The 21248-nt window shown below is 45.5% G+C and overlaps 2 protein-coding genes across 2 annotated transcripts; both read right to left on the bottom strand.

Annotated features, from left to right (window-relative positions):
* Nucleotides 1-539: 539 nt before the first annotated feature.
* LOC124675574 (probable carboxylesterase 15) lies at nucleotides 540-1746 on the bottom strand. Its single transcript, XM_047211651.1, has one exon. It carries the CDS (start codon nucleotides 1697-1699, stop codon nucleotides 707-709), a length of 993 nt encoding a protein of 330 aa, XP_047067607.1. The 5' UTR covers nucleotides 1700-1746; the 3' UTR covers nucleotides 540-706.
* A 4246-nt stretch (nucleotides 1747-5992) lies between these two features.
* Nucleotides 5993-7227, bottom strand: LOC124669286 (probable carboxylesterase 15). Its single transcript, XM_047205927.1, has one exon. It carries the CDS (start codon nucleotides 7214-7216, stop codon nucleotides 6179-6181), a length of 1038 nt encoding a protein of 345 aa, XP_047061883.1. The 5' UTR covers nucleotides 7217-7227; the 3' UTR covers nucleotides 5993-6178.
* Nucleotides 7228-21248: the final 14021 nt, after the last annotated feature.

Consider the following 21248-nt stretch of genomic DNA (forward strand, 5'->3'; position numbering starts at 1 on the left):
GGTGGTGGACGACTGGAGGCAGAGATTAAAGGAAAAAAAACTTACACGTGATATGTGGACCATAGCTATAAGCCCAAGAGAATTGGAAGAAACCTGGCCACCCCAGCAATCCCTTGTTTCGAAACGACCTAAATGCCACCTTAGACCGGGAACGTAAAGTACAGGGTGTAGTTTTCCAGGTTTTGGAGTTTGTGGTTTAATCTCGACACCCTCTACAAATTCAGGGTTTTTTCAGACTTTACTTAATCTCCACTTATTCCAAATGCATGGTTGGTGCTTAAAGTATGAACGAATTTAATCCCCGCTTATCCCATTTTTCCCAAATTTTAGTGTATTTTTATCAGTCTCCAATACTCTATTCTACCTAGTGGATTGAGAATGGGCTTTTCTGAGGATTGGGTGATTACAAAGGTTTCACCCAATACTCTAAACTATTATTCTCACTAATTTCCACATCACTCTAGTACCAAATAAGTACTAAAAGAATCGTATTTATCCAGTACTCAAGCAGGACAATGGCAAAGCGGCAAATCGTGTCCTCGTTCGGTACACACATCAATCAATATATGTCGACCCCAAACTATTGTGGACACGAGGCAAGAAGAGAGCATGAAAAATGTATACACCACACGACACGACGCAGAAAGGATAACCTCCACACGGTCACGATCTGATGACCCAGACGAGCACGACAGCTAGGATATTATTAGTTGGTTGCTTCGGTGGAGAGGAAACGCCTGATGACCTGGATGAGCTCGCCGGTGACCTTGGAAGTGGGCTTCAATGCAAAGAACGCGTGCTCCTCGCCGGCGAACACGAGGAGCTCGACCTCGTCGCCACGCGCCGCCCTCAGCCTCTCCGCGTACTCCACATTCTTGTCCCGCAACATGTCGCCCTCCGCTGCGACGACGAGCATGCGGCCGACGTCCAACTTGTCCAGGCTCGGGGCGTCGGAGGCGAAAGGGTTCACCAGCGGGTGGTCCTTGTTCGCTCCGGCGGGAAGGAAGAGGCGGGTGTACCTGTCGGACGCCTCCCTGGTCAGGAACGCTGTCGCCGGTGTGTCCAGCTCGGACTGCGTCGGCTGCTCCGACAAGAACGCCGGCATGAGGAGGATGTACCCGGCAATCCTCACAGGGTCCAGCCCCGCCGTGCCGAACCGAAGGGCCAGGTGGTGCGCGATGTTGCCGCCGGCAGACTCGCCGGAGACGAACACCCGGTGTGGGTCGACCACGCCGGCGACCCACGGGTCCGACGCGAGCTGGTCGCGGAGCCAGAGTAGGGCCGCGGCGGCGTCCTCGTGGGCGGCGGGGAGGCGGTGCTCCGGCGCGAGGCGGTAGTCGAAGGAGAGCACCACGGCCGGGATCTCGGCGGCGAGGCGCAGGCAGCCGGCGTGGAAGTTGGGCCAGGCGAAGGAGCCAATGCAGAAGCCCCCGCCGTGGAAGTAGACGAGCACCGGGAGCTTCTTGCCCTCCTCTCCGCCATTCCTCGTCGGCTTGTACATACGGAGACCGAGGCAGCGGCCAGCGTCGTACACGGCGTCCTTCCACTCGACGCGACCATCCTCGTGGTCTGCGCCGTTGCCGACAGGGAAGGGCAAAGCGCCAGAGCGCACGACCGTGCCGTCGCTGAGAAGCTGCAGCACCCCACGGCAGTCCTCCACGACGTAGGGCTGTGCGGTGGGAACAGCTGAGGACGCCATTGACCGCCTGCGCGCGTGAGCTACGGTGTGTTATGGAGCCGTGTCTGTCAGAGGGCCCCCACGCCCACATATTATAGCCACAGTAGTTTTTTTTTTTGGCAACTTGCTCACACTTTTATTCATTGATGAAAATCCAATAATCCTATAGCTACGGACCGATGGGTCACCGGTCACGGAAAACTCTATGGACATACGTGTGATGAATTGGTTGGCTGATCGTTGATTGGTTTGCTGAAAATCCGGGCCACGTTTTTGTTTTCTCTCTGTCTACTGTGGTCTGCTGTGAGTCCGTAAGTAATTTTTGTAGAATCTATCCGTACGTGTAGCATTACTGATGAAAATCACGGTTACGTCATCTAGCAGATATTTTCGTATAAAAACTGGAGGTTGCTCCTAAGAGTACTTGACATAATCTTTCGAAAAAAAGTACATGATATTATCTTTATCTTTACCTACTAATAAAAGAAATAATCACTAGTAAAAAACATGTCTTTAGTTCCGATTGGTAAGGACCTTTAGTTCTGGTTTTCTAACCGGGACTACCGGCTGAGGCGGAGGACCTTTAATCCCGTTGTAACACCAACCGGAACTAAAAGCCTCTACGTGTATTTTTTTATTTAGTTTTTTCCTATTTTATTTTCCTAGAATTCGATTGGTTTTCTTTTGTCAGTGTAGTTTTAGGTCAGTTTTTTCCAATCTATGTTTGTCATCATTTACGATGGTTGCTACTTTAGTGTGCTGATTCTTTGGGGCTTTAATATGTCTACTACAACAAGCTATGCTATGATAAGCTTTATCCGGATTCGGTGATGGAGGGACGAGGACAACGACGCGCCTTTAGCTCGGACTAGTGTCTGTAGTCATCGGTAGGTGATCCAAAAACCTAATTCTAATTTTTTATTGTTTTTAGATATGTTTATATTGTTTTTAATGATTATTAATATATTGGTGGAATTTTTCCAAAAAAAAAGTCGCTCCGGCTTGTACCACGGATCTGAACACACCCAAACTTACACCTCATCTGGTTTCCGTTCCTCCACAAATCTTCAGATGACTCGCAACAGCTTGCGGTCAGCGTCCAAAGCGGGATGCACACCAAAGAATCCGTGGCCCTGGCCAGCGAACACGACGAGCTCGACGGCCTTGCCCATGGCCTTCATCCGCTCCGCGTACTCCATGTTTCGGTCCCTGAAGAAGTCGCGCTCCGCGGTGACAACGAGCATGCGGCCCACGCACACGACCTCTAGGCTCAGGCTTTCCGGGGTGAACGGGTTCACAAGCCGGTGATCTCCTGTCGCCTCGGTCGGCATCCCGAGGCGGAGACTGTTTTGAGGGTTGTCACAAAAGTGAACGAAGGGAGTATTTATTTGTCTTGATATGCAAGATTAAACCTTATATTTGCTTGTGAAATGGTTATTGTAAAGACATCCATATATTTAGTGGAAAGATTGGATTTTTACTCGATTGACTATGTCTACACGGAGGAAAAGTTTCAGTTTTTATTATCAAGCTTCATACACCACAATTCCCTACCATCCCCAAAATAAAAGTAACTAGAGAGGTTAGGAAAATGAGGGGAAATCTGGAGAGAAATGGGGATTGGGTGAAAGGGAGGGATTCACCAAATCCCCTCCCTTCCCCAAAACCCTAGGGGTTGAAAATACCCTAGAAGTAAATAAGGTCGTAAACAAGGTCTCAGGGTAGCGCATTAATCCTCGCTCGTGATGAAGAAGGGCCGATATGATCATTAGCTTCTCCTCTTCAGTCTTGCATTTTAGTTGACGTATCACTATCCATAGTCTACTAGTTAAAATAAAGCAATTAAATAAAAGACCGGTCATCGAAAAAAAGGAACTTCTCCCAAATTTCTTTACCTAGACATTAGGTCGAACAAGTGATGGGCGACGTGCCCGCGAGGTGGGCGTGAGGCACGGTTGTACACCGACTTGTCCACAAGCCGCGGCGCGCCACGCCGCCGAGGTGCAGAGGTTGGTCGAGGTGCAAGGGATGGTCGTGGACTGCAAACTTGTGGTTGCAGGAGCAGATTACTACGCCAGAGATGCGGCATCAGATGACTCGGCCGGAGATGTGGGTGGCCGGAGATGTGGGTGGCTTCATAAACTGCCGTGGGGGTGGGTGAGACAAAGTGTTGTGTATACGTGGTGTTTCTTGGCAGCGGTGGCCAAACCAGACGGCGTCAAAGCGAGGGTGACACAATAGCTAATTGGGGACACTGAGAGAAATTGCTAGGTCGTGGCGGTCAGACATATTGCACATGGTTGAAACCCTAGCTCCTGGCGTCGCCCCCGCGGGCGACCTGGGAGCTCCTTGGCGGCGCCCCTCCCTAGCCCCTCCCCACCCTTCCCCCTCCTCCTCGCCGCCGCCTGAGGGCGTCGCCGGGCAAAGCCCGCGCGGCGTCGGCGGCGGCGGGGCTCCTCTCGCTCCCTCGCGCGGTGGCGGCGGCGCGGGTCTTCGCGGCCGGTGAGGGCGCCGTGCTGGTAGGGCGCGGCGGCGAGGTTGCGGCCGCAACAGCGTGGCGACTACGTGGTACCAGCGTGCCCGCGGCGGCGACGGTTCACCGGCGCAGCCTGAGGCGGTCGGCGCGAGCTCGGAGGTGCTGCAGGAAGGTGGAGGTCGTGGGCGCCGCGGACGAGGCCAGGGGCGGCAGGGCACGGCCGGCGGCTACGTTCGCCCACCCCATCACGGAGGATCCCGGCGAGGTGCTGGGTTATGTGGCCCAGATCTCGATCTGGCCACCTCGAGTCGGGCCGAGGCAGGGGCCCGCGCCCCATTCGACCCCATCCACCTCCGCCCCAGATCTGTGGGCACCCGCAGCCTTGGGGGCTGCTGGTTGCCGATCTGGCTGGTGGTGCCCTCCCGGTGTGGCGGCGGTGCGGCGGCGATGCGGCGTTCCGGATCTGGTTAGTTGGGCTCTCTGGCCGCCGCGCTTGCGGGCCAGGGCAGGGGCCCCGGGCTTTGGCTCATTCCGTCTCCAGATTTGGCGTGCCCGGCGGTCCACGGGGGTCGTCGGTTTGCGGCTCCTTCCCCTCGCGATGTGGTGCTTGTCTTCTCCGGTCTCGCGGCGAGGAAGAGTTTGGACGCCGGGCGGCGGCCCCGGAAAGGTGGGAGCTTCGCTGATTGGCGGGCGAGCCAGGAGCTCAGGAGCTGGTCGGTGCCACGGTCGTGAGGGCGGCGTGGTTCTCGGCGAGCAGTGTTCTGTGGCAGTGGCGCGGGTGCCGTTAGGGCGGTGGCCCGTTCCCGTGCTTGGAGGTGTTGAGGTCTACCGGGGGAAACCCTCGCCCTCCCTGGGGCCGCGGTGTCGGCGTCTGCGGACGTCGTGTCCTTCTTGAAGGCGCCGTCGCGGTAACCTTGATCCTCCTCGTGCTTCGGGTGAAAACCTAAGATCCGAGGATCGGGCGGTGGCGATGCTCTTGTGTCGTGTTCTTCTTGAAGACACCGCCTTGGAGCTCACGGCTCGCGGCTCTCCGTTGGTGGTGTGGCAGAGGCGCGGTATTCGTCGACCTTTGTGCTTCGGGTGAAAATCTAAGATCCGCGGATCGGGTGGTGACGGCGCTCTCGTGTCGTGTTCTTCTTGAAGACGCCGCCTTGGAGCTCACTGTGTTTCTGCGGATGATGTTGGCTCTTTGCTTGGCGACCATCGGCAAGGCTTGCGCCGTCCCCTCCTTCGTCGAGTTTCCCGGGTGCTGCTTGTTGGGGTTCGAACGGTGGTGGTCGATGCACGGTGGTGGTCGGTCATCGGTGGCGCTGCCCGCGGCGGGGAGTTCTGTTGACGACGTGCGTGTTCGATGGCTCTCCCTTGGGTGAGCCCCGGCCCGACACTGTTGCTGTCCGGTGTCTTCTCCGAGTCTTCGTAGGCTTCGTAAGGGTCGTGTTTGCCGTTCGAGGTTCCGGTTGTAGCCTTTTGGCAGCTCGTGTGGGTGTGTGGGTGTGTGTTGTAAGCTGGGTTCAGCTCCTTATACCTTGTCGCCGTTGAGGGCGTTATTAATTTAACGTCGGGCCTTTGGCCTTTGATCTAAAAAAATTGCTAGGTCGTCGGCAAGCAGACCCCACCCGCTTCTTTCCAATGTGGTATGCATGCGAGCGCCTCCGATACGTCCCTATGGATGGGGGCCGACGCCGAACAGAGTTTTCTCTTTCTTCTGGATTGAGCACCAAACGCTCGTCCTAGAATAAAAGGAGCAAATGTTCTATTGGCTGATAAACGAAAATCCAAGAAATGGCTATTTTCATGTATACACACTCTCTTTCAAGTTATAAGATGTTCTGCATAGTTTAATGTGGATACATACGACGAACTGAGATGATTGAACACACTAAAACGTTACATGTGATTTAGAAAAACGGCAGAACTTTCTTTAGATTTGAAACGGAGGGTGTAGCTTTAATGCATCTAACCCGTTATAAATCAACTAGAACTGGCTCCACATTGTAACACGGATCTGAATGAAACACCTGAACTCACACCTCATGTGAATTTCCGTTCCCTTGCCGCCCCATGAAACGCCTGATGACTCGCACCAGCTCGCGGTCGGCGTCCGAAGCAGGATCCATGCCGAAGAATCCGTGCTCCTGGCCGGCGAACACGACGAGCTCGACGTCCTTGCCCATGGCCTTCATCCGCTCGGCGTACTCCACGTTTCGGTCCCTGAAGAAGTCGCGCTCCGCGGCGACAACGAGCATGCGGCCCACGCACACGGCCTCCAGGCTCGGGCTTTCCGGGGCGAATGGGTTCACCAGCGGGTGATCTCTTGTCGCTCCGGCCGGCATCTCCAGGCGGAAGAACCTATCGAACATCTCCTGCGTAAGGAACGCCGTCTCCGGCGTGTCCAGCTCCGACCTGGTCGGCTCCGCCGAGAAAAGCCCCGGCATGAGCAGGATGTATCCGACGACGTTTGCCCCCGGTTCGAGCCCCGCCGTGCCGAACTGAACGGCCATGTGGTGCGCCAGGCTGCCGCCAGCGGACACGCCGGAGACGAACACCCGGCGGGAGTCGGCGGACTCGGCGAGCCACGTGTTGTCGGAGGGGGCGATCAGCTGGTCGCGGAGCCACAGGAGAGCCCTGGCGGCGTCCTCGTGGGCGGCGGGGAGGCGGTGCTCCGGCGCTAGTCGGTAGTCGAAGGAGAGCACGTGCGCCGGGAGCTCGGCGGCGAGGCGGACGCAGACGGCGTGGGTCTTGGGCCAGGAGCAGGAATCGACGCAGAAGCCGCCGCCGTGGAAGTACACGAGCACGGGCAGCTTCTCCTCCTCCTCCTCTCCCGTTTCCGTCACGTCGCGGCGGCGCGGGCGCGGCCTGTACATGCGTAGGCCGAGGCCGCGGCCGGCGTCGTACACTGCGTCCTTCCACTGGACGCGGCCGTCGTCAGGGACAGGCGCGGTCGGCGGCGCGGAGCGAACGATTGTGCCGTCGCTGAGAACCTGCAGCGCATCACCACAGTCCTCCACGACGTACGGAGCCGCTGTTGCTGGAGGAGAGGAGGACGGCACTGACATGACCATGACGGCTCTCTTCCGGGTTCTTGCTGTTTGCTCTGCCGTACCAATGGTATACCAATCGAGCCTGTAGGTGCTCTTTATACTACAGTAGCTCCGTATATGCATTTATCTTAGACAGAAAAAACAAAGAGTGGTTAATTTTAAATTTGAAGAACTTATTCTAGGCAGATTAATGCATGCCATCAATATTGCACGAAATTTATGCTTCGATTCCACTTCAGTTATCTTCGATTAGTTAAACCTGACCTGAGCATCTCACAGCCAGTTTAAATATTTAACCACTCTGCCATGCATATATCATCCTCGATCTCTTTCCAATATTCGGAGTCTCCTATCTCATTCTGATCAATTCCATTTCACCTCACATTTCAAATAACTGAAGGCCATCGATTGGGACATAACAACGGTATTGGTTCGGTGTTTTTTTTTGACAGAAGTATAACATCTGTCGTATCTGCTGCAACGATCGATACGCAGTACGCACGGGCCGCACGGCCCACATAGGTGGTGTTAGTTAACACTTAACACCCATGTTAGTTAGCTGAATAACAAGCTAGCGACCAACATGATCTGTTCTGATGAAGACCTCTAGTGTTGTTTTCAGTAGTCCACCGCGCAACGCATGGACGTATTTTGCAAATAAAACAAAAGATGGCAATACGTCCATTCTGTTATTAAGTATAAAGGTTGTATATTTGTATTTGGTATGTTTGCGTACTAAAGTGTAAATTGTAAATGCTAGGAGAACAAGAGTTAAAAAAAAGATATACTTCCTCCGTCCCATGAAATATGTCTGAAATTTATCAAAATTTAGATGTATCTAGGTACTATTTAGTGTCTAGATGCATCCAAAATTTAGCAACCTTCGATATGTTTCTTGGAATGGAGAGAGTAGATAAATAAAGGAGGGACGGAGCTCCAGAAGCGGTTCCAGTTTTCTGAAGTCCAATCCGATGTCTAAAATTCTCTCTCAAATTCTAGTTGGTTTACATCTAAATTTGGTTCTTTTTGAGGGGTTCCAACATGGTATCAACGGGGTGGTTCTGAGATTCTAGGGATCCGAGGCGAGATTAAAACTCGGACTCTTGATATGGACATAACAATAATAATAATGAATATACACCATATGTTATTGATAACATTTAAATGCATCCAAAAGCAGTGGCATATCAAATAAGTTATACATATTGCCTTAAAAAGTTTCTGCTAGCATTTCTTGATGCAAGTCACTTATGATTGGCTCAACGTTGATGTCATCCAATAATTTCTTCTCCATGCATAATGTTGCCATTTAACGTGCGTTGAGTTATTGTTGACCTCAAATAGTTTTTTTTTAATAATTTCAACTTTAAAAATCGTCTTCCACTCAATGTGACACTCATGGGTACAGTAAATAAGATGTGATAAACAATGGTGCTATCTTTTGTCTCTAACTAAATAGAAATGCCCCGCTACCTGATTTTCTTGATTTCTTGTGAAGCCACGTCACCCCTTTTGTCTACCTCGCGACTAACTTGTTGTCGCTTTGTCTCTTCATTCTTCGTACATGGACTAGACTTACGTGGGCTCGCATTTCATTCATGGGCTCGCAACCTCGATTCCCGACTTGTTATTGGGCTCTCAACCTCAATTGTTGACTCCGTGGACACTCAACCTATACTTGAAAACAAAAAAACAGAACCGTTGTTCATCTTCCTAAGTGGCCGCAACCTTTCGTCCCCCTCCCCGTGAAATTTTCCACCCGTGACCTAAGGCCTCCTCCTCACAAATGTTGATGAAAACGACTCATAAATTCCAGCAATCACCACTGCAAATTGCTTGCTCGAAATAAGTCACCGTTGTTGCCTTCATCCTAGCAATCACCACTGCAAATTGCTTGCTCGAACTAATCAGTCGTCGCCTCCAAGCTTAAAAAGCAGGTTAGGCTGCCATACATACGCTTCGATCACGCAAGCCTCCTTGCCCTGCCGTCACTACAACCAGCCTCTAAAAAGACGAGATGTCGTCTAGAGGGGGATAGGGGTTTTAAAATTAATTAGGAATTTTGTTTAAAATAATGTTGAATTAAACTAATGTTTATTTTCAAGGACAAAACCTAAATAAGCTAGGCTCAACTAAGTGCACAAACAACAAGTTAAGCTAAGCAAATAGACACAAGATATACATATAGCACAAGCGATAAGCAAGATATAAGTACTTCAAGCATAATGACTATCACAAGGAAGTAAACTCAAGTAAACTCGAGTATAGATATAATCAAGGCACGTGGAGACGAAGATGTATTACCGTGCATGAAGTAAGGCACGTCACCTTGGAGAGATGCGGGTTACCATGAAGGTGGCCTAAACGCCACGAAGTCTCACCTTCTTCTCCGAGCCAATTTCACGAAGGACAAAGGACCTTTTATTATGCCTATATTATCCCCCACTCCGGAGATGGAAAGCTCCACGACCACTTCACAAACTTCATGAAGGAGAAGCCCGAGCCTCTTCACAATCTTCAGTGAAGAGGTCATCGGAGCACCAATCGCCAAGCCAACTAGGAGGTCACGCTCCAAGAGTAACAAGCTCATGGTCTTTCACTCAGAAAAATCATAATGGAGAGCTCAACACAATGCAAGGATGCAAACTGATACGTCTCAAACGTATCCATAATTTCTTATATTCCATGCTAGTTTTATGACAATACTCACATGTTTTATACACACTTTACATCATTTATATGCATTTTCTGGCACTAACCTATTAACGAGATGCCGAAGCGTCAGTTCCTGTTTTGTGCTGTTTTTGGTTTCAGAAATCCTACAAAGGAAATATTCTCGGAATTGGACGAAACGAACGCCCAGGGTCTTATTTTTCCACGGAGCTTCCAGAAGACCGAAGGAGATACGAAGTGGGGCCACGAGGTGGCCACACCATAGGGCGGCGCGGCCAAGGAGGGGCCCGCGCCGGCCTATGGTGTGGGCCCCTCGAGCGCCCCCGACTCTTCCCTTCCGCTTACTTAAACTCTCCGTCGCGAAAACCCTATTACCGAGAGCCACGATACGGAAAAAGTTCCAGAGACGCCGCCGCCGCCAATCCCATCTCGGGGGATTCAGGAGATCGCCTCCGGCACCCTGCCGGAGAGGGGAATCATCACCGGAGGGCTCTACATCACCATGCCCGCCTCCGGACTGATGCGTGAGTAGCTCATCCTTGGACTATGGGTCCATAGCAGTAGCTAGATGGTTCTTCTCCTCTTGTGCTATCATGTTTAGATCTTGTGAGCTACCTATCATGATCAAGATCATCTATTTGTAATGCTACATATTGTGTTTGTTGGGATCCGATGAATATTGAATACTATGTCAAGTTGATTATCAATCTATCATATATGTGTTGTTTATGTTCTTGCATGCTCTCTGTTGCTAGTAGAGGCTCGGAGCCAAGTTGATACTTGTGACTCCAAGAGGGAGTATTTATGCTCGATAGTGGGTTCATGCCTCCATTGAATCCGGGACGATGACGAGAAAGTTCTAAGGTTGTAGATGTGTTGTTGCCACTAGGGATAAAACATCAATGCTTTGTCTAAGCATATTTGTGTTGATTACATTACGCACCATACTTAATGCAATTGTCCGTTGTTTGCAACTTAATACTTGGAAGGGGTGCGGATGCTAACCCGAAGGTGGACTTTTTAGGCATAGATACATGTTGGATAGCGGTCTATGTACTTTGTCGTAATGCCTCGATTAAATCTCATAGTAATCATCATGATATGTATATGCCTCTCTATTTGTCAATTGCCCAACTGTAATTTGTTCACCCAACATGCTATTTCTTATTGGAGAGACACCACTAGTGAACTGTGGACCCCAGTCCATTCTTTTACATCTGAAATACAATCAACTGCAATCTCTATTCTCTGTTGTTTTCTACAAGCAAACATCATTCTCCACACCATACGTTTAATCATTTGTTTACAGTAAGCCGGTGAGATTGACAACCTCACTGTTAAGTTGGGGCAAAGTATTTTGATTGTGTTGTGCAGGTTCCACGTTGGCGCCGGAATCCCTGATGTTGCGCCGCACTACACTCCTTCACCAACAACCTTCATGTGGCCTTCGATCATATCCTACTGGTTCGATAACCTTGGTTTCATACTGAGGGAAAACTTGCTACTGTACGCATCACACCTTCCTCTTGGGGTTCCCAACGGACGTGTGCTTCACGCGTTATCAAGCTCTTTTTTGGCGCCGTTGCCGGGGAGATCAAGACACGCTGCAAGGGGAGTCTCTCACATCCAATCTCTTTACTTTGTTTATTGTCTTGCTTTACTTTATTTTATTTTCTGTTTTGTTTGCTTTCTTTATATCAAAAACACAAAAAAAATTAGTTGCTTTACTTTATTTTATTTGTCTTGTTTGCTTTCTCTATATCAAAAACACACAAAAAATTAGTTACTTGCATTTACTTTATTTACCTTTTGTTTATTTCATCATGCTTCCTCCTAAGTTCACTCTGAAAGATATACCGGTAGGGCAAGGGTCTATCATTGGAAGAGATAATATAGAAGAATTTTTCACTCATGTTAGTAGAGTTAAAGATTTTGAAGATAGACACTTGGTAAAAGTTGTTCCTACTTATGAAAGTGCTACTGCCTCTTTAGTACACATGTTGGAAACTAGATTCGTTAATCTTAATCCTATAATGCAACATATATTTCTTAAACTCTCTGATATGGAAAGGGAAGAAAAAAGAGATTTTGTTTTAGAGGTCCTTCTTAGAGAATTTGGTGATATAGCTAAAGAAGCTAAAAAAGTTTTTATTAAGCATAAGAGGCTTGGCTTTTATACCGATTTTGCAAAAACACTTGAAAAAATGGACATGGAGAGATTAAAGTACACTAATAACATCAATGGTGAGGGGGAGATTAAAGTACCAATACCTCATAAACTCATGGGAATGCATGAAGCTCTAGAAAATAACTATGCTTGGCTTGTTCCTGAAAAATTATTTGATGAGGATAGTAAGCCTAGGAGCAACGAAAAAGGAGTTACTTACATAGACAAGATACAATGCATTGTTGAGAAAACTCCCAACTCCCCTGGTAATGATGTTGATGCTTCATCTCTCGATAATACTTGATTCACACTTTCTGCGCCTAGCTGAAAGGCGTCAAAGAAAAACACTTCTTGGGAGATAACCCATGTATGTTTTTATTACTGTTTTGTTGAGTCTTGGAAGTTGTTACTACTGTAGAAACCTCTCCTTATCATAATGTTGTGCCAAGTAAAGTCTCTAATAGTAAAGTTGATACTAGATTTGGATTGCTGCGCAGAAACAAATTTCTACCTGTCACGAATTTGAGTAGATCTCTCTGTAGAAGAATCAAAAAAATCTGCCAATTTACATGCGTGATCCTCAGATATGTTCGCAACTTTCATTAGTTTTGAGCTTTTTCATCTGAGCCTGTTAAGTGCCTCAAAAAAATTCGTCTTTACGGACTGTTCTGTTTTGACAGATTCTGCCTTTTATTTCGCATTGCCTCTTTTGCTATGTTGAATGGATTTCTTTGTTCCATTAACTTTCAGTAGCTTTGGGCAATGTCCAGAAGTGTTAAGAATGATTATGTCACCTCTTAATATGTGAATTTTTTATTATGCACTAACCCTCTAATGAGTTTGTTTTGAGTTTGGTGTGGAGGAAGTTTTCAAGGATCAAGAGAGGAGGATGATACAATATGATCAAGAAGAGTGAAAAGTCTAAGCTTGGGGATGCCCCCGTGGTTCATCCCTGCATATTTCAAGAAGACTCAAGCATCTAAGCTTGGGGATGCCCAAGGCATCCCCTTCTTCATCGACAACTTATCAGGTCACCTCTAGTGAAACTATATTTTTATTCCGTCACATCTTATGTGCTTTGCTTGGAGCGTCTGTTTGCTTTTATCTTTGTTTTTGTTTGAATAAACTCGGATCCTAGCATTCTTTGTGTGGGAGAAAGACACGCTCCGCTGTTTCATATGAACACTGGCGTTCTTAGCGTTACTTTTAATGTTCATGGCGAAGGCTGAAACTGCTTCGTTCATTGTTATTTGGTTGGAAACAGAAAATGCTTCATGTGGTAATTGGTATATTGTCTTGAATAATTTGATACTTGGCAATTGTTGTGCTCAAATAGATCATGTTTAAGCTCTTGCATCATGTACTTTGCACCTATTAATGAAGAACTACCATAGAGCTTGTTGAAATTTGGTTTGCATGATTGGTCTCTCTAAAGTCTAGATATTTTCTGATGAAGTATTTCAACAACAAGGAAGACAGTGTAGAGTCTTATAATGCTTGCAATATGTTCTTATGTAAGTTTTGCTGTACCGGTTCATACTTGTGTTTGCTTCAAACAACCTTGCTAGCCAAAACCCTGTACTGAGAGGGAATACTTCTCGTGCATCCAAATCCTTGAGCCAAAACCCATGCCATTTGTGTCCACCATACCTACCTACTATGTGGTATTTCTCTGCCATTCCAAAGTAAATTACTTGAGTGCTACCTTTAAAATTTCATTCCTTGTCTTTGCAATACATAGCTCATGGGAAAATAGCTTAAAAACTATTGTGGTATTGAATATGTTGCTATGTATCTTATTTCTTATAAGTTGCTTGTTGAGCGGTAACCATGTTTCTGGGGACGCCATCAACTATTACACCTTTGTTGGATATCATTTGAGTTGCTATGCATGTTTGTCTTGTCTGAAGTAAGGGCGATTTATCATGATCAAATGGTTTGAGTATGCATATTGTTAGAGAAGAACATTGGGCCGCTAACTAAAGCCATGAATCATGGTGGAAGTTTCAGTTTGGACACTAATCCTCAATCTCTTATGAGAATATTATCTGTTGCTGAATGCTTATGCATTAAAGAGGAGTCCATTATCTGTTTTCTATGTTGTCCTGGTATGGATGTTCTTAGTTGAGATCTATCAAAAACGAGAAATCAAATGTGATCTATCTCCTTGGACCTCTGTACAGGCGGCATAGAGGTACCCCTATGTGACACTTGGTTGAAACATATATTATGCAATGATAATCCATGTAAATCCAAGCTAATTAGGACAAGGTGTGAGCACTATTGGTATTCTATGCATGAGGCTTGCAACTTATAAGATGTTTTATGCATAACACATATGAATTATTACTACCGTTGACAAAATTGTTTCTATGTTTTCAAAATAAAAGCTCTAGCACAAAAATAGTAATCTATGCTTCCCTCTGCGAAGGGCCATTCTTCTACTTTATGTTGAGTCAGTTTACCTACTTCTTTCTATCTTAGAAGCAAACACTTGCGTCAACTGTGTGCATTGATTCCTACATACTTGCTTATTTGCATTCATCATATTACTTTGTGTTGACAATTATCCATGAGATATACATGTTGAAGTTGAAAGCAACCGCTAAAACTTATATCTTCCTTTGTGTTGCTTCAAAACTTTCTACTAAGAATTTATTGCTTTATGAGTTAACTCCTATACAAGTCTTATTGATGCTTGTCTTGAAAGTACTATTCATGAAAAGTCTTTGCTATATGATTCAGTTGTTTAGTCATTGTCTTTACCATTGCTTCGAATCACTTCATTCATCTCATATGCTTTACAATAGTATTGATCAAGATTATGATAGCATTGTCACTTCGAAATTATCCTTGTTATCGTTTACCTACTCGAGGGCGAGTAGGAACTAAGCTTGGGGATGCTTGATACGTCTCAAACGTATCCATAATTTCTTATGTTCCATGCTAGTTTTATGACAATACTCACATGTTTTATACACACTTTACATCATTTATATGCATTTTCTGGCACTAACCTATTAACGAGATGCCGAAGCGCCAGTTCCTGTTTTGTGTTGTTTTTGGTTTCAGAAATCCTACAAAGGAAATATTCTCGGAATTGGACGAAACGAACGTCCAGGATCTTATTTTTCCACGGAGCTTCCAGAAGACCGAAGGAGATACGAAGTGGGGCCACGGGTGGCCACACCATAGGGCGGCGCGGCCAAGGAGGGGCCCGTGCCAGCCTATCGTGTGGGCCCCTCGAGCACCCCCCGACTCTGCCCTTCCGCTTACTTAAACTCTCCGTCGCGAAAACCCTATTACCGAGAGCCACGATACGGAAAAAGTTCCAGAGACGCCACCGCCGCCAATCCCATCTCGGGGGATTCAGGAGATCGCCTTCGGCACCCTGCCGGAGAGGGGAATCATCACCGGAGGGCTCTACATCATCATGCCCGCCTCCGGACTGATGCGTGAGTAGCTCATCCTTGGACTATGGGTCCATAGCAGTAGCTAGATGGTTGTCTTCTCCTCTTGTGCTATCATGTTTAGATCTTGTGAGCTGCCTATCATGATCAAGATCATCTATTTGTAATGCTACATGTTGTGTTTGTTGGGATCCGATGAATATTGAATACTATGTCAAGTTGATTATCAATCTATCATATATGTGTTGTTTATGTTCTTGCGTGCTCTCCGTTGCTAGTAGAGGCTCTGGCCAAGTTGATACTTGTGACTCCAAGAGGGAGTATTTATGCTCGATAGTGGGTCAATGCCTCCATTGAATGCAGGACGATGACGTGAAAGTTCTAAGGTTGTGGATGTCTTGTTGCCACTAGGGATAAAACATCAATGCTTTGTCTAAGGATATTTGTGTTGATTACATTACGCACCATACTTAATGCAATTGTTTGTTGTTTGCAACTTAATACTGGAAGGGGTGCGGATGCTAACCCGAAGGTGGACTTTTTAGGCATAGATGCATGCTGGATAGCGGTCTATGTACTTTGTCGTAATGTCCTGATTAAATCTCATAGTAATCATCATGATTTGTATATGCCTCTCTATTTTTCAATTGCCCAACTGTAATTTGTTCACCCAACATGCTATTTCTTATTGGAGAGACACCACTAGTGAACTGTGGACCCCGGTCCATTCTTTTACATCTGAAATACAATCAAGCGCAATCTCTGTTCTCTGTTGTTTTCTACAAGCAAACATCATTCTCCACACCATACGTTTAATCCTTTGTTTACACCAAGCCGATGAGATTGACAACCTCACTGTTAAGTTGGGGCAAAGTATTTTGATTGTGTTGTGCAGGTTCCACGTTGGCGCTGGAATCCCTGGTGTTGCGCCTCACTACACTCCTTCACCAACAACCTTCACGTGGCCTTCATCTCCTACTGGTTTGATAACCTTGGTTTCATACTGAGGGAAAACTTGCTGTTGTACGCATCACACCTTCCTCTTGGGGTTCCCAACGGACGTGTGCTTCACGCGTTATCACAAACCAAGAACACCAAAGGTATTCAAATCCTTCACAATCAAATATTACCAAAGCAACAAGTGGTAGGGAGGAATTAGAGAGGAACAAAAATGGAGAAAATCAACTAATGACTCCAAGATCTAGATCCAAAGAGTCCCCCTCACTCATAGGAGGAATGCGTTGGTGGAGATTGTAGATAGATCTCCTCTTTCAAAGCTCTCAAAAAGATGGAACAATCATAGGATGGATGGGAGAGGAAGCAATCTTTTGAGGTTCAACAATGGAGTAGAAAGAGAGAGCTCAAAAAATGGTTGACCTAACCTCCTCAAGGAGGAAGAAAAGCTTTATACAATTCAAGGGAGAAAAACTAGCCATTTGAGGAATCTTTGCGGGTCAGTCCAGCAGAAATTCGGTAGTGCCAAACCTTGCGCCGAATTGATCGGAAACCACATAGGCATGTCGGTCCATCCACCGAACCATATTCACCAGCGTACAAGGCTAGGGCCGAAACAAGCAGGCTCACCAGGATGGTGTTGGCGCCTGGGCCTAACCGGACCGGCAGGCTAGGCTTGTGTCGGGGCATGCACCGAACTGTCCGTGAGGCGTTTGACCAGCGTCAAAAGCTAGCGAATAAATTGTTTCGTAGGTCACTGGCGCACAGGCCGGCAACCCACTGAATGGTTTGGGGATGAGCCTGGAATTGCCAGTTCGCTCGCCGGTTTGGCTGAAATTCTCCAAACTACATTTTCTAATTTTAGCAATGCTCCCGAACTCCATTTAGGATGAAACCAATTTTGTTGAAAATATAGTGACATGTAGAGAACAACAAGTAGAAACCAATATTAGGAACTAACAAATGGTATTTTATCGTAAATTTAGAGATGAAACCCTCTACATGAAGAACCGGGGAAAACGTCCAAACTCAAAGCGCAAATAGAAGATGCATACAATTTAGTTTTCGATGAATTTGGGCTTGTTAAAAGCTAGAAACAAGCTCAAAAACCTCACATATAGAAGCAACAAGAATAATGAGATGCAAAGCATGTAAAGAATTGAGCTCCCTAAGAAGATATGATCAGGCTACCCAAATAAAAGCTTCTCTTGATAGTGCGGCTATATAGCCTATAATCTGGTTCCAACTTCAGACCGGTAAAAGGAAAATCTAGCAAAGCCATATCTTTGCCTTACGCATCTCTCTTGATTTTTATGACAACACTTCAATCTCCATTCAAGCTTGAATGCATGCTTATCTTGATCATTGTTTCTTCGTGAAGACTCATAATTTTCTTCCCCATACACCATTATGGGATAGCTTCATTAAGGCATGTCTTCAGGTGTCCTTTATAACCAAATGAACGGCAAGCTTCAATCATATGACCTTCTCGAGATGCTTATCTTGAACTTGACCTTCTCAACCTTGATGACGATCACCACTTGATGTCACCCTCTCATGAGCTATATGAGATCTTACTTTTGATGCTTCCCCATGGAAAGATAACTAACCCGTATAGACAACAAAAATATGCATATATGATGAGTTAGTTCACAAAGCATAATTGAAAATGCTTACGATACCACAAGATCACGTGACATCATGTGGTACATTCTTTATGCTTCACATGTTGATCAACTTGAATCCAATCTTCGCTCTTAGTATTTGTCAACCCGATATCTCCTCATGCTCTATCATAATATCTTGAGGTACATAAATAACTTTTCATTTGATTGCATGCTCCAACCCTTGATCAATCATAGCTCAATTCATGAGTCTATTGTGAAACCGACATAAAGCCAATATCTCAAATTCTTCTATTGTAATCAAACTCTCAAGATCTTGATTATTTCATATTCTTCTCATCAAATGATGATCTTGATGCAAATACTCAAGGTATATCTTTAGCTTCATGGCATCCAGACTTGAATCCAACACATGGACTACAAGCATTAGCTATGGAATATTCCTTTATATAAAACTTAATGAGAATATTATCCCATAGGGATTGTAATTAATTACCAAAACCACACATATGGGCAATGTACCCTTACAGCCTCCACCTTGGTACCTTCCCCCTCCCGAGTGTAATTTCTTCTCTGCCTTTTCAGTCCACGAGTTTGTCTTCCCAATCTAGCACGTTGAGGTGTGAGGTTGGCTCGAAATCCGCTCCACGTTTTTCTCCTCCACCGGATTTGATTGGGTCAAACCTGTGTTGCTATCCGATTTTTTTGTTTTGTTTTTTGCCTTCTCGGTATGCTTTCTCAAGATTTCTCTAGATTTATTGACTTATTTTTCTACTCTCTTAAGCTACAAGAACCACATATGGTGCGTGATAGAGGTGTCCAATATTTTCCTTCTGTATGTGCTTTATATGATTGAATATCTCACCCCCCCCCCCCCCCACATAGTAGATGCTAATGAATCTATAAACTTTTATATATCCCTGCAGGTACCATTTGGTCTGTCATACGTTTGATGGGAAAATTGATGATGTGCAAGTGCATGCACCATGCCTACATATGGGAAAGAAAAGCGGTGGGATATTGGTGCGATCAGGGCCCTGGAAATTGTAATCAGCGATAGATGATGAGTCAATGGACTTATGATTAAAAAAATAGAATTAGGAGAAATTTAGGGGGAAACGAGTGTGGTAATTTGCAGCCACTACAGTAGTATTTACTATGTTGTTAATGTATATGTGTTGTGATTATAGTTGATTTTTAGTTGCTTCCAACAAGTTGGTCTTGCACCAGGAAATAAACCCGGCAAAAAAGCAATTTACTAGTCAAGAAACACTAGAAGCTAATGTGGCAAAATGTTTTGCCCTAATGATTGCTTGACCCACTTTTTTTTTGCTTGTGTATGGGGGTGCTGTTTTCTTATCGATGCGAGATAATTTCATCATCCCGCGGTGAAAGTGGGAGGATGACGGTATAGAGATGCCGCACTGGACAAATATCTAGGGCATGTGCCTTAGATAGTGTTTCTATTAATTTCAATTAAAGAAGGATCTCTCAACGGACCTTGGTAGACATGCCATAGCTAATTCCAAACCTGATCGGTGATGGAAAAGAAAATCAATGTTGATCATTGTGTATGGGAAGCTATCTTTTTTTTTTGAGAAACACATGACAGATATAGACGCTCACAAATACATACATACACTCGCTCATATATGAACACACCAACGCACGCCCTACCCCTTATGAGCATCTCCGAGCGACCGAGTCCAAGAAAATGATCTGGCGGGTCTTGATATTGATGAAGTCACCACAAGTGCATCGCTATCAATCGGAATTGTCGCATCTCACTAAAGAATATTTCGCCTTTTATGGGACACCAAAGTGTCAAACCTAGGATTTATTCCCTGGTGGGCTGGGGGTGTCACTGTCTTCCTAATCATCCAACCACAGTTTGGTTCTCATGGGAAGCTAACTCTAAAATATATGGTTGATTAAAAAAATCCAAAGCAATAGAATTTTTTTCTTACGCGTCAACATATAGCAGTACTACACATGACATGCTACACATGACAAGCTGGCAACACAGAGAAAGAATATGTACAAATATCACGGCATATAAACAAATTAAATAAATTAGCCCTCACCAGCTTTAAGAAGTTGTAGAGACGTTAACTTCAAAATATAGAACCCAAATTGGCATACGCACAATGGTTAAAAAATACACTCCTTGGAAGATAGATTATCCAAGCACCGCTTTTAACGTCCAATTGTCAAGCTAAAGAATGAAAAGACAAGCAATGAGATACAATGGTTCCATGTACTACTACAACATAACCGGTGATCCATGGTGAAACAATAAGGCTTAGATGGAGCCAATAAGCTATTATTTTGTACGGCAAAAGCTCAAACATAGACGAAATGTTGTGAAGAATACACTAACACAACAAACCTGAACTACACTTTATTGATTGATTCATGTCCCCCTCACCTCGCAGGGCTTTTATCAGTTGGTGCGGATGAAAGTAACTTGGAAGAAAATGAAACAAGTTTTTTTTAATGGCAAGGAAGAGACAAATATCATGTTTCGAGGATAATGGAAGTCCGAAGTCAAAGAGGTGGCTAGGATCCTTCATGGACGATTCTTCTAACCACACATCTTATTTGCACAAGAAAAAGTGTTAAATTTTCAAATTAATTAAAAAAACATGCTTACATACTAAAGTTAAAATACCAACTACTCATGCATATTGCTTATATCAAACATCTAGCCCACACATCAAATACTCAACTTAGTGCTTATTCTTGGCTTCTTGCACAAAATAGATAACAACAATCATGCCAATCTATAATTATTTCATTTATCAGTTATGCAAACCAATCACAACACTGGATAAAAGTGATATCTAAAAGAAATTATCGTAAGATGTAAATGTCCGTCCATCCATCTAATCGACTAGTCATTTTAATGAATCACAAACCTGCATAGATATCTGTAAGTGCACCCAAACAGATAACATACTCAACGTAGTGATTATTCTTACTGAAAGTAGCTAAAAGTTAACACGCCAATACGCAAATCAATATTTTTTTGCATGTGTCAATCGTACAATCAACGCACAACACAAAACACAAAGTGAAGTGTACGAGAAATTAGATACTATCATAGCTAATAATATAATGACATCAATCCAATGGATCAGTTTTTCAATGGGCCACAACACATAGATATTTGTAAGTGCACCAAAACATATCATAGCTAATGCTTCTTCATAGTTTTACTTACT

This window comes from Lolium rigidum, chromosome 7, assembly GCF_022539505.1.
Source record: "Lolium rigidum isolate FL_2022 chromosome 7, APGP_CSIRO_Lrig_0.1, whole genome shotgun sequence".
Classification (NCBI taxonomy): Eukaryota; Viridiplantae; Streptophyta; class Magnoliopsida; order Poales; family Poaceae; genus Lolium; species Lolium rigidum.

Bases quoted from the DNA above. Each gene is read 5' to 3' on its own strand.
- LOC124669286 (XM_047205927.1), bottom strand. From the start codon at position 7,216: ATGGTCATGTCAGTGCCGTCCTCCTCTCCTCCAGCAACAGCGGCTCCG.
- LOC124675574 (XM_047211651.1), bottom strand. From the start codon at position 1,699: ATGGCGTCCTCAGCTGTTCCCACCGCACAGCCCTACGTCGTGGAGGAC.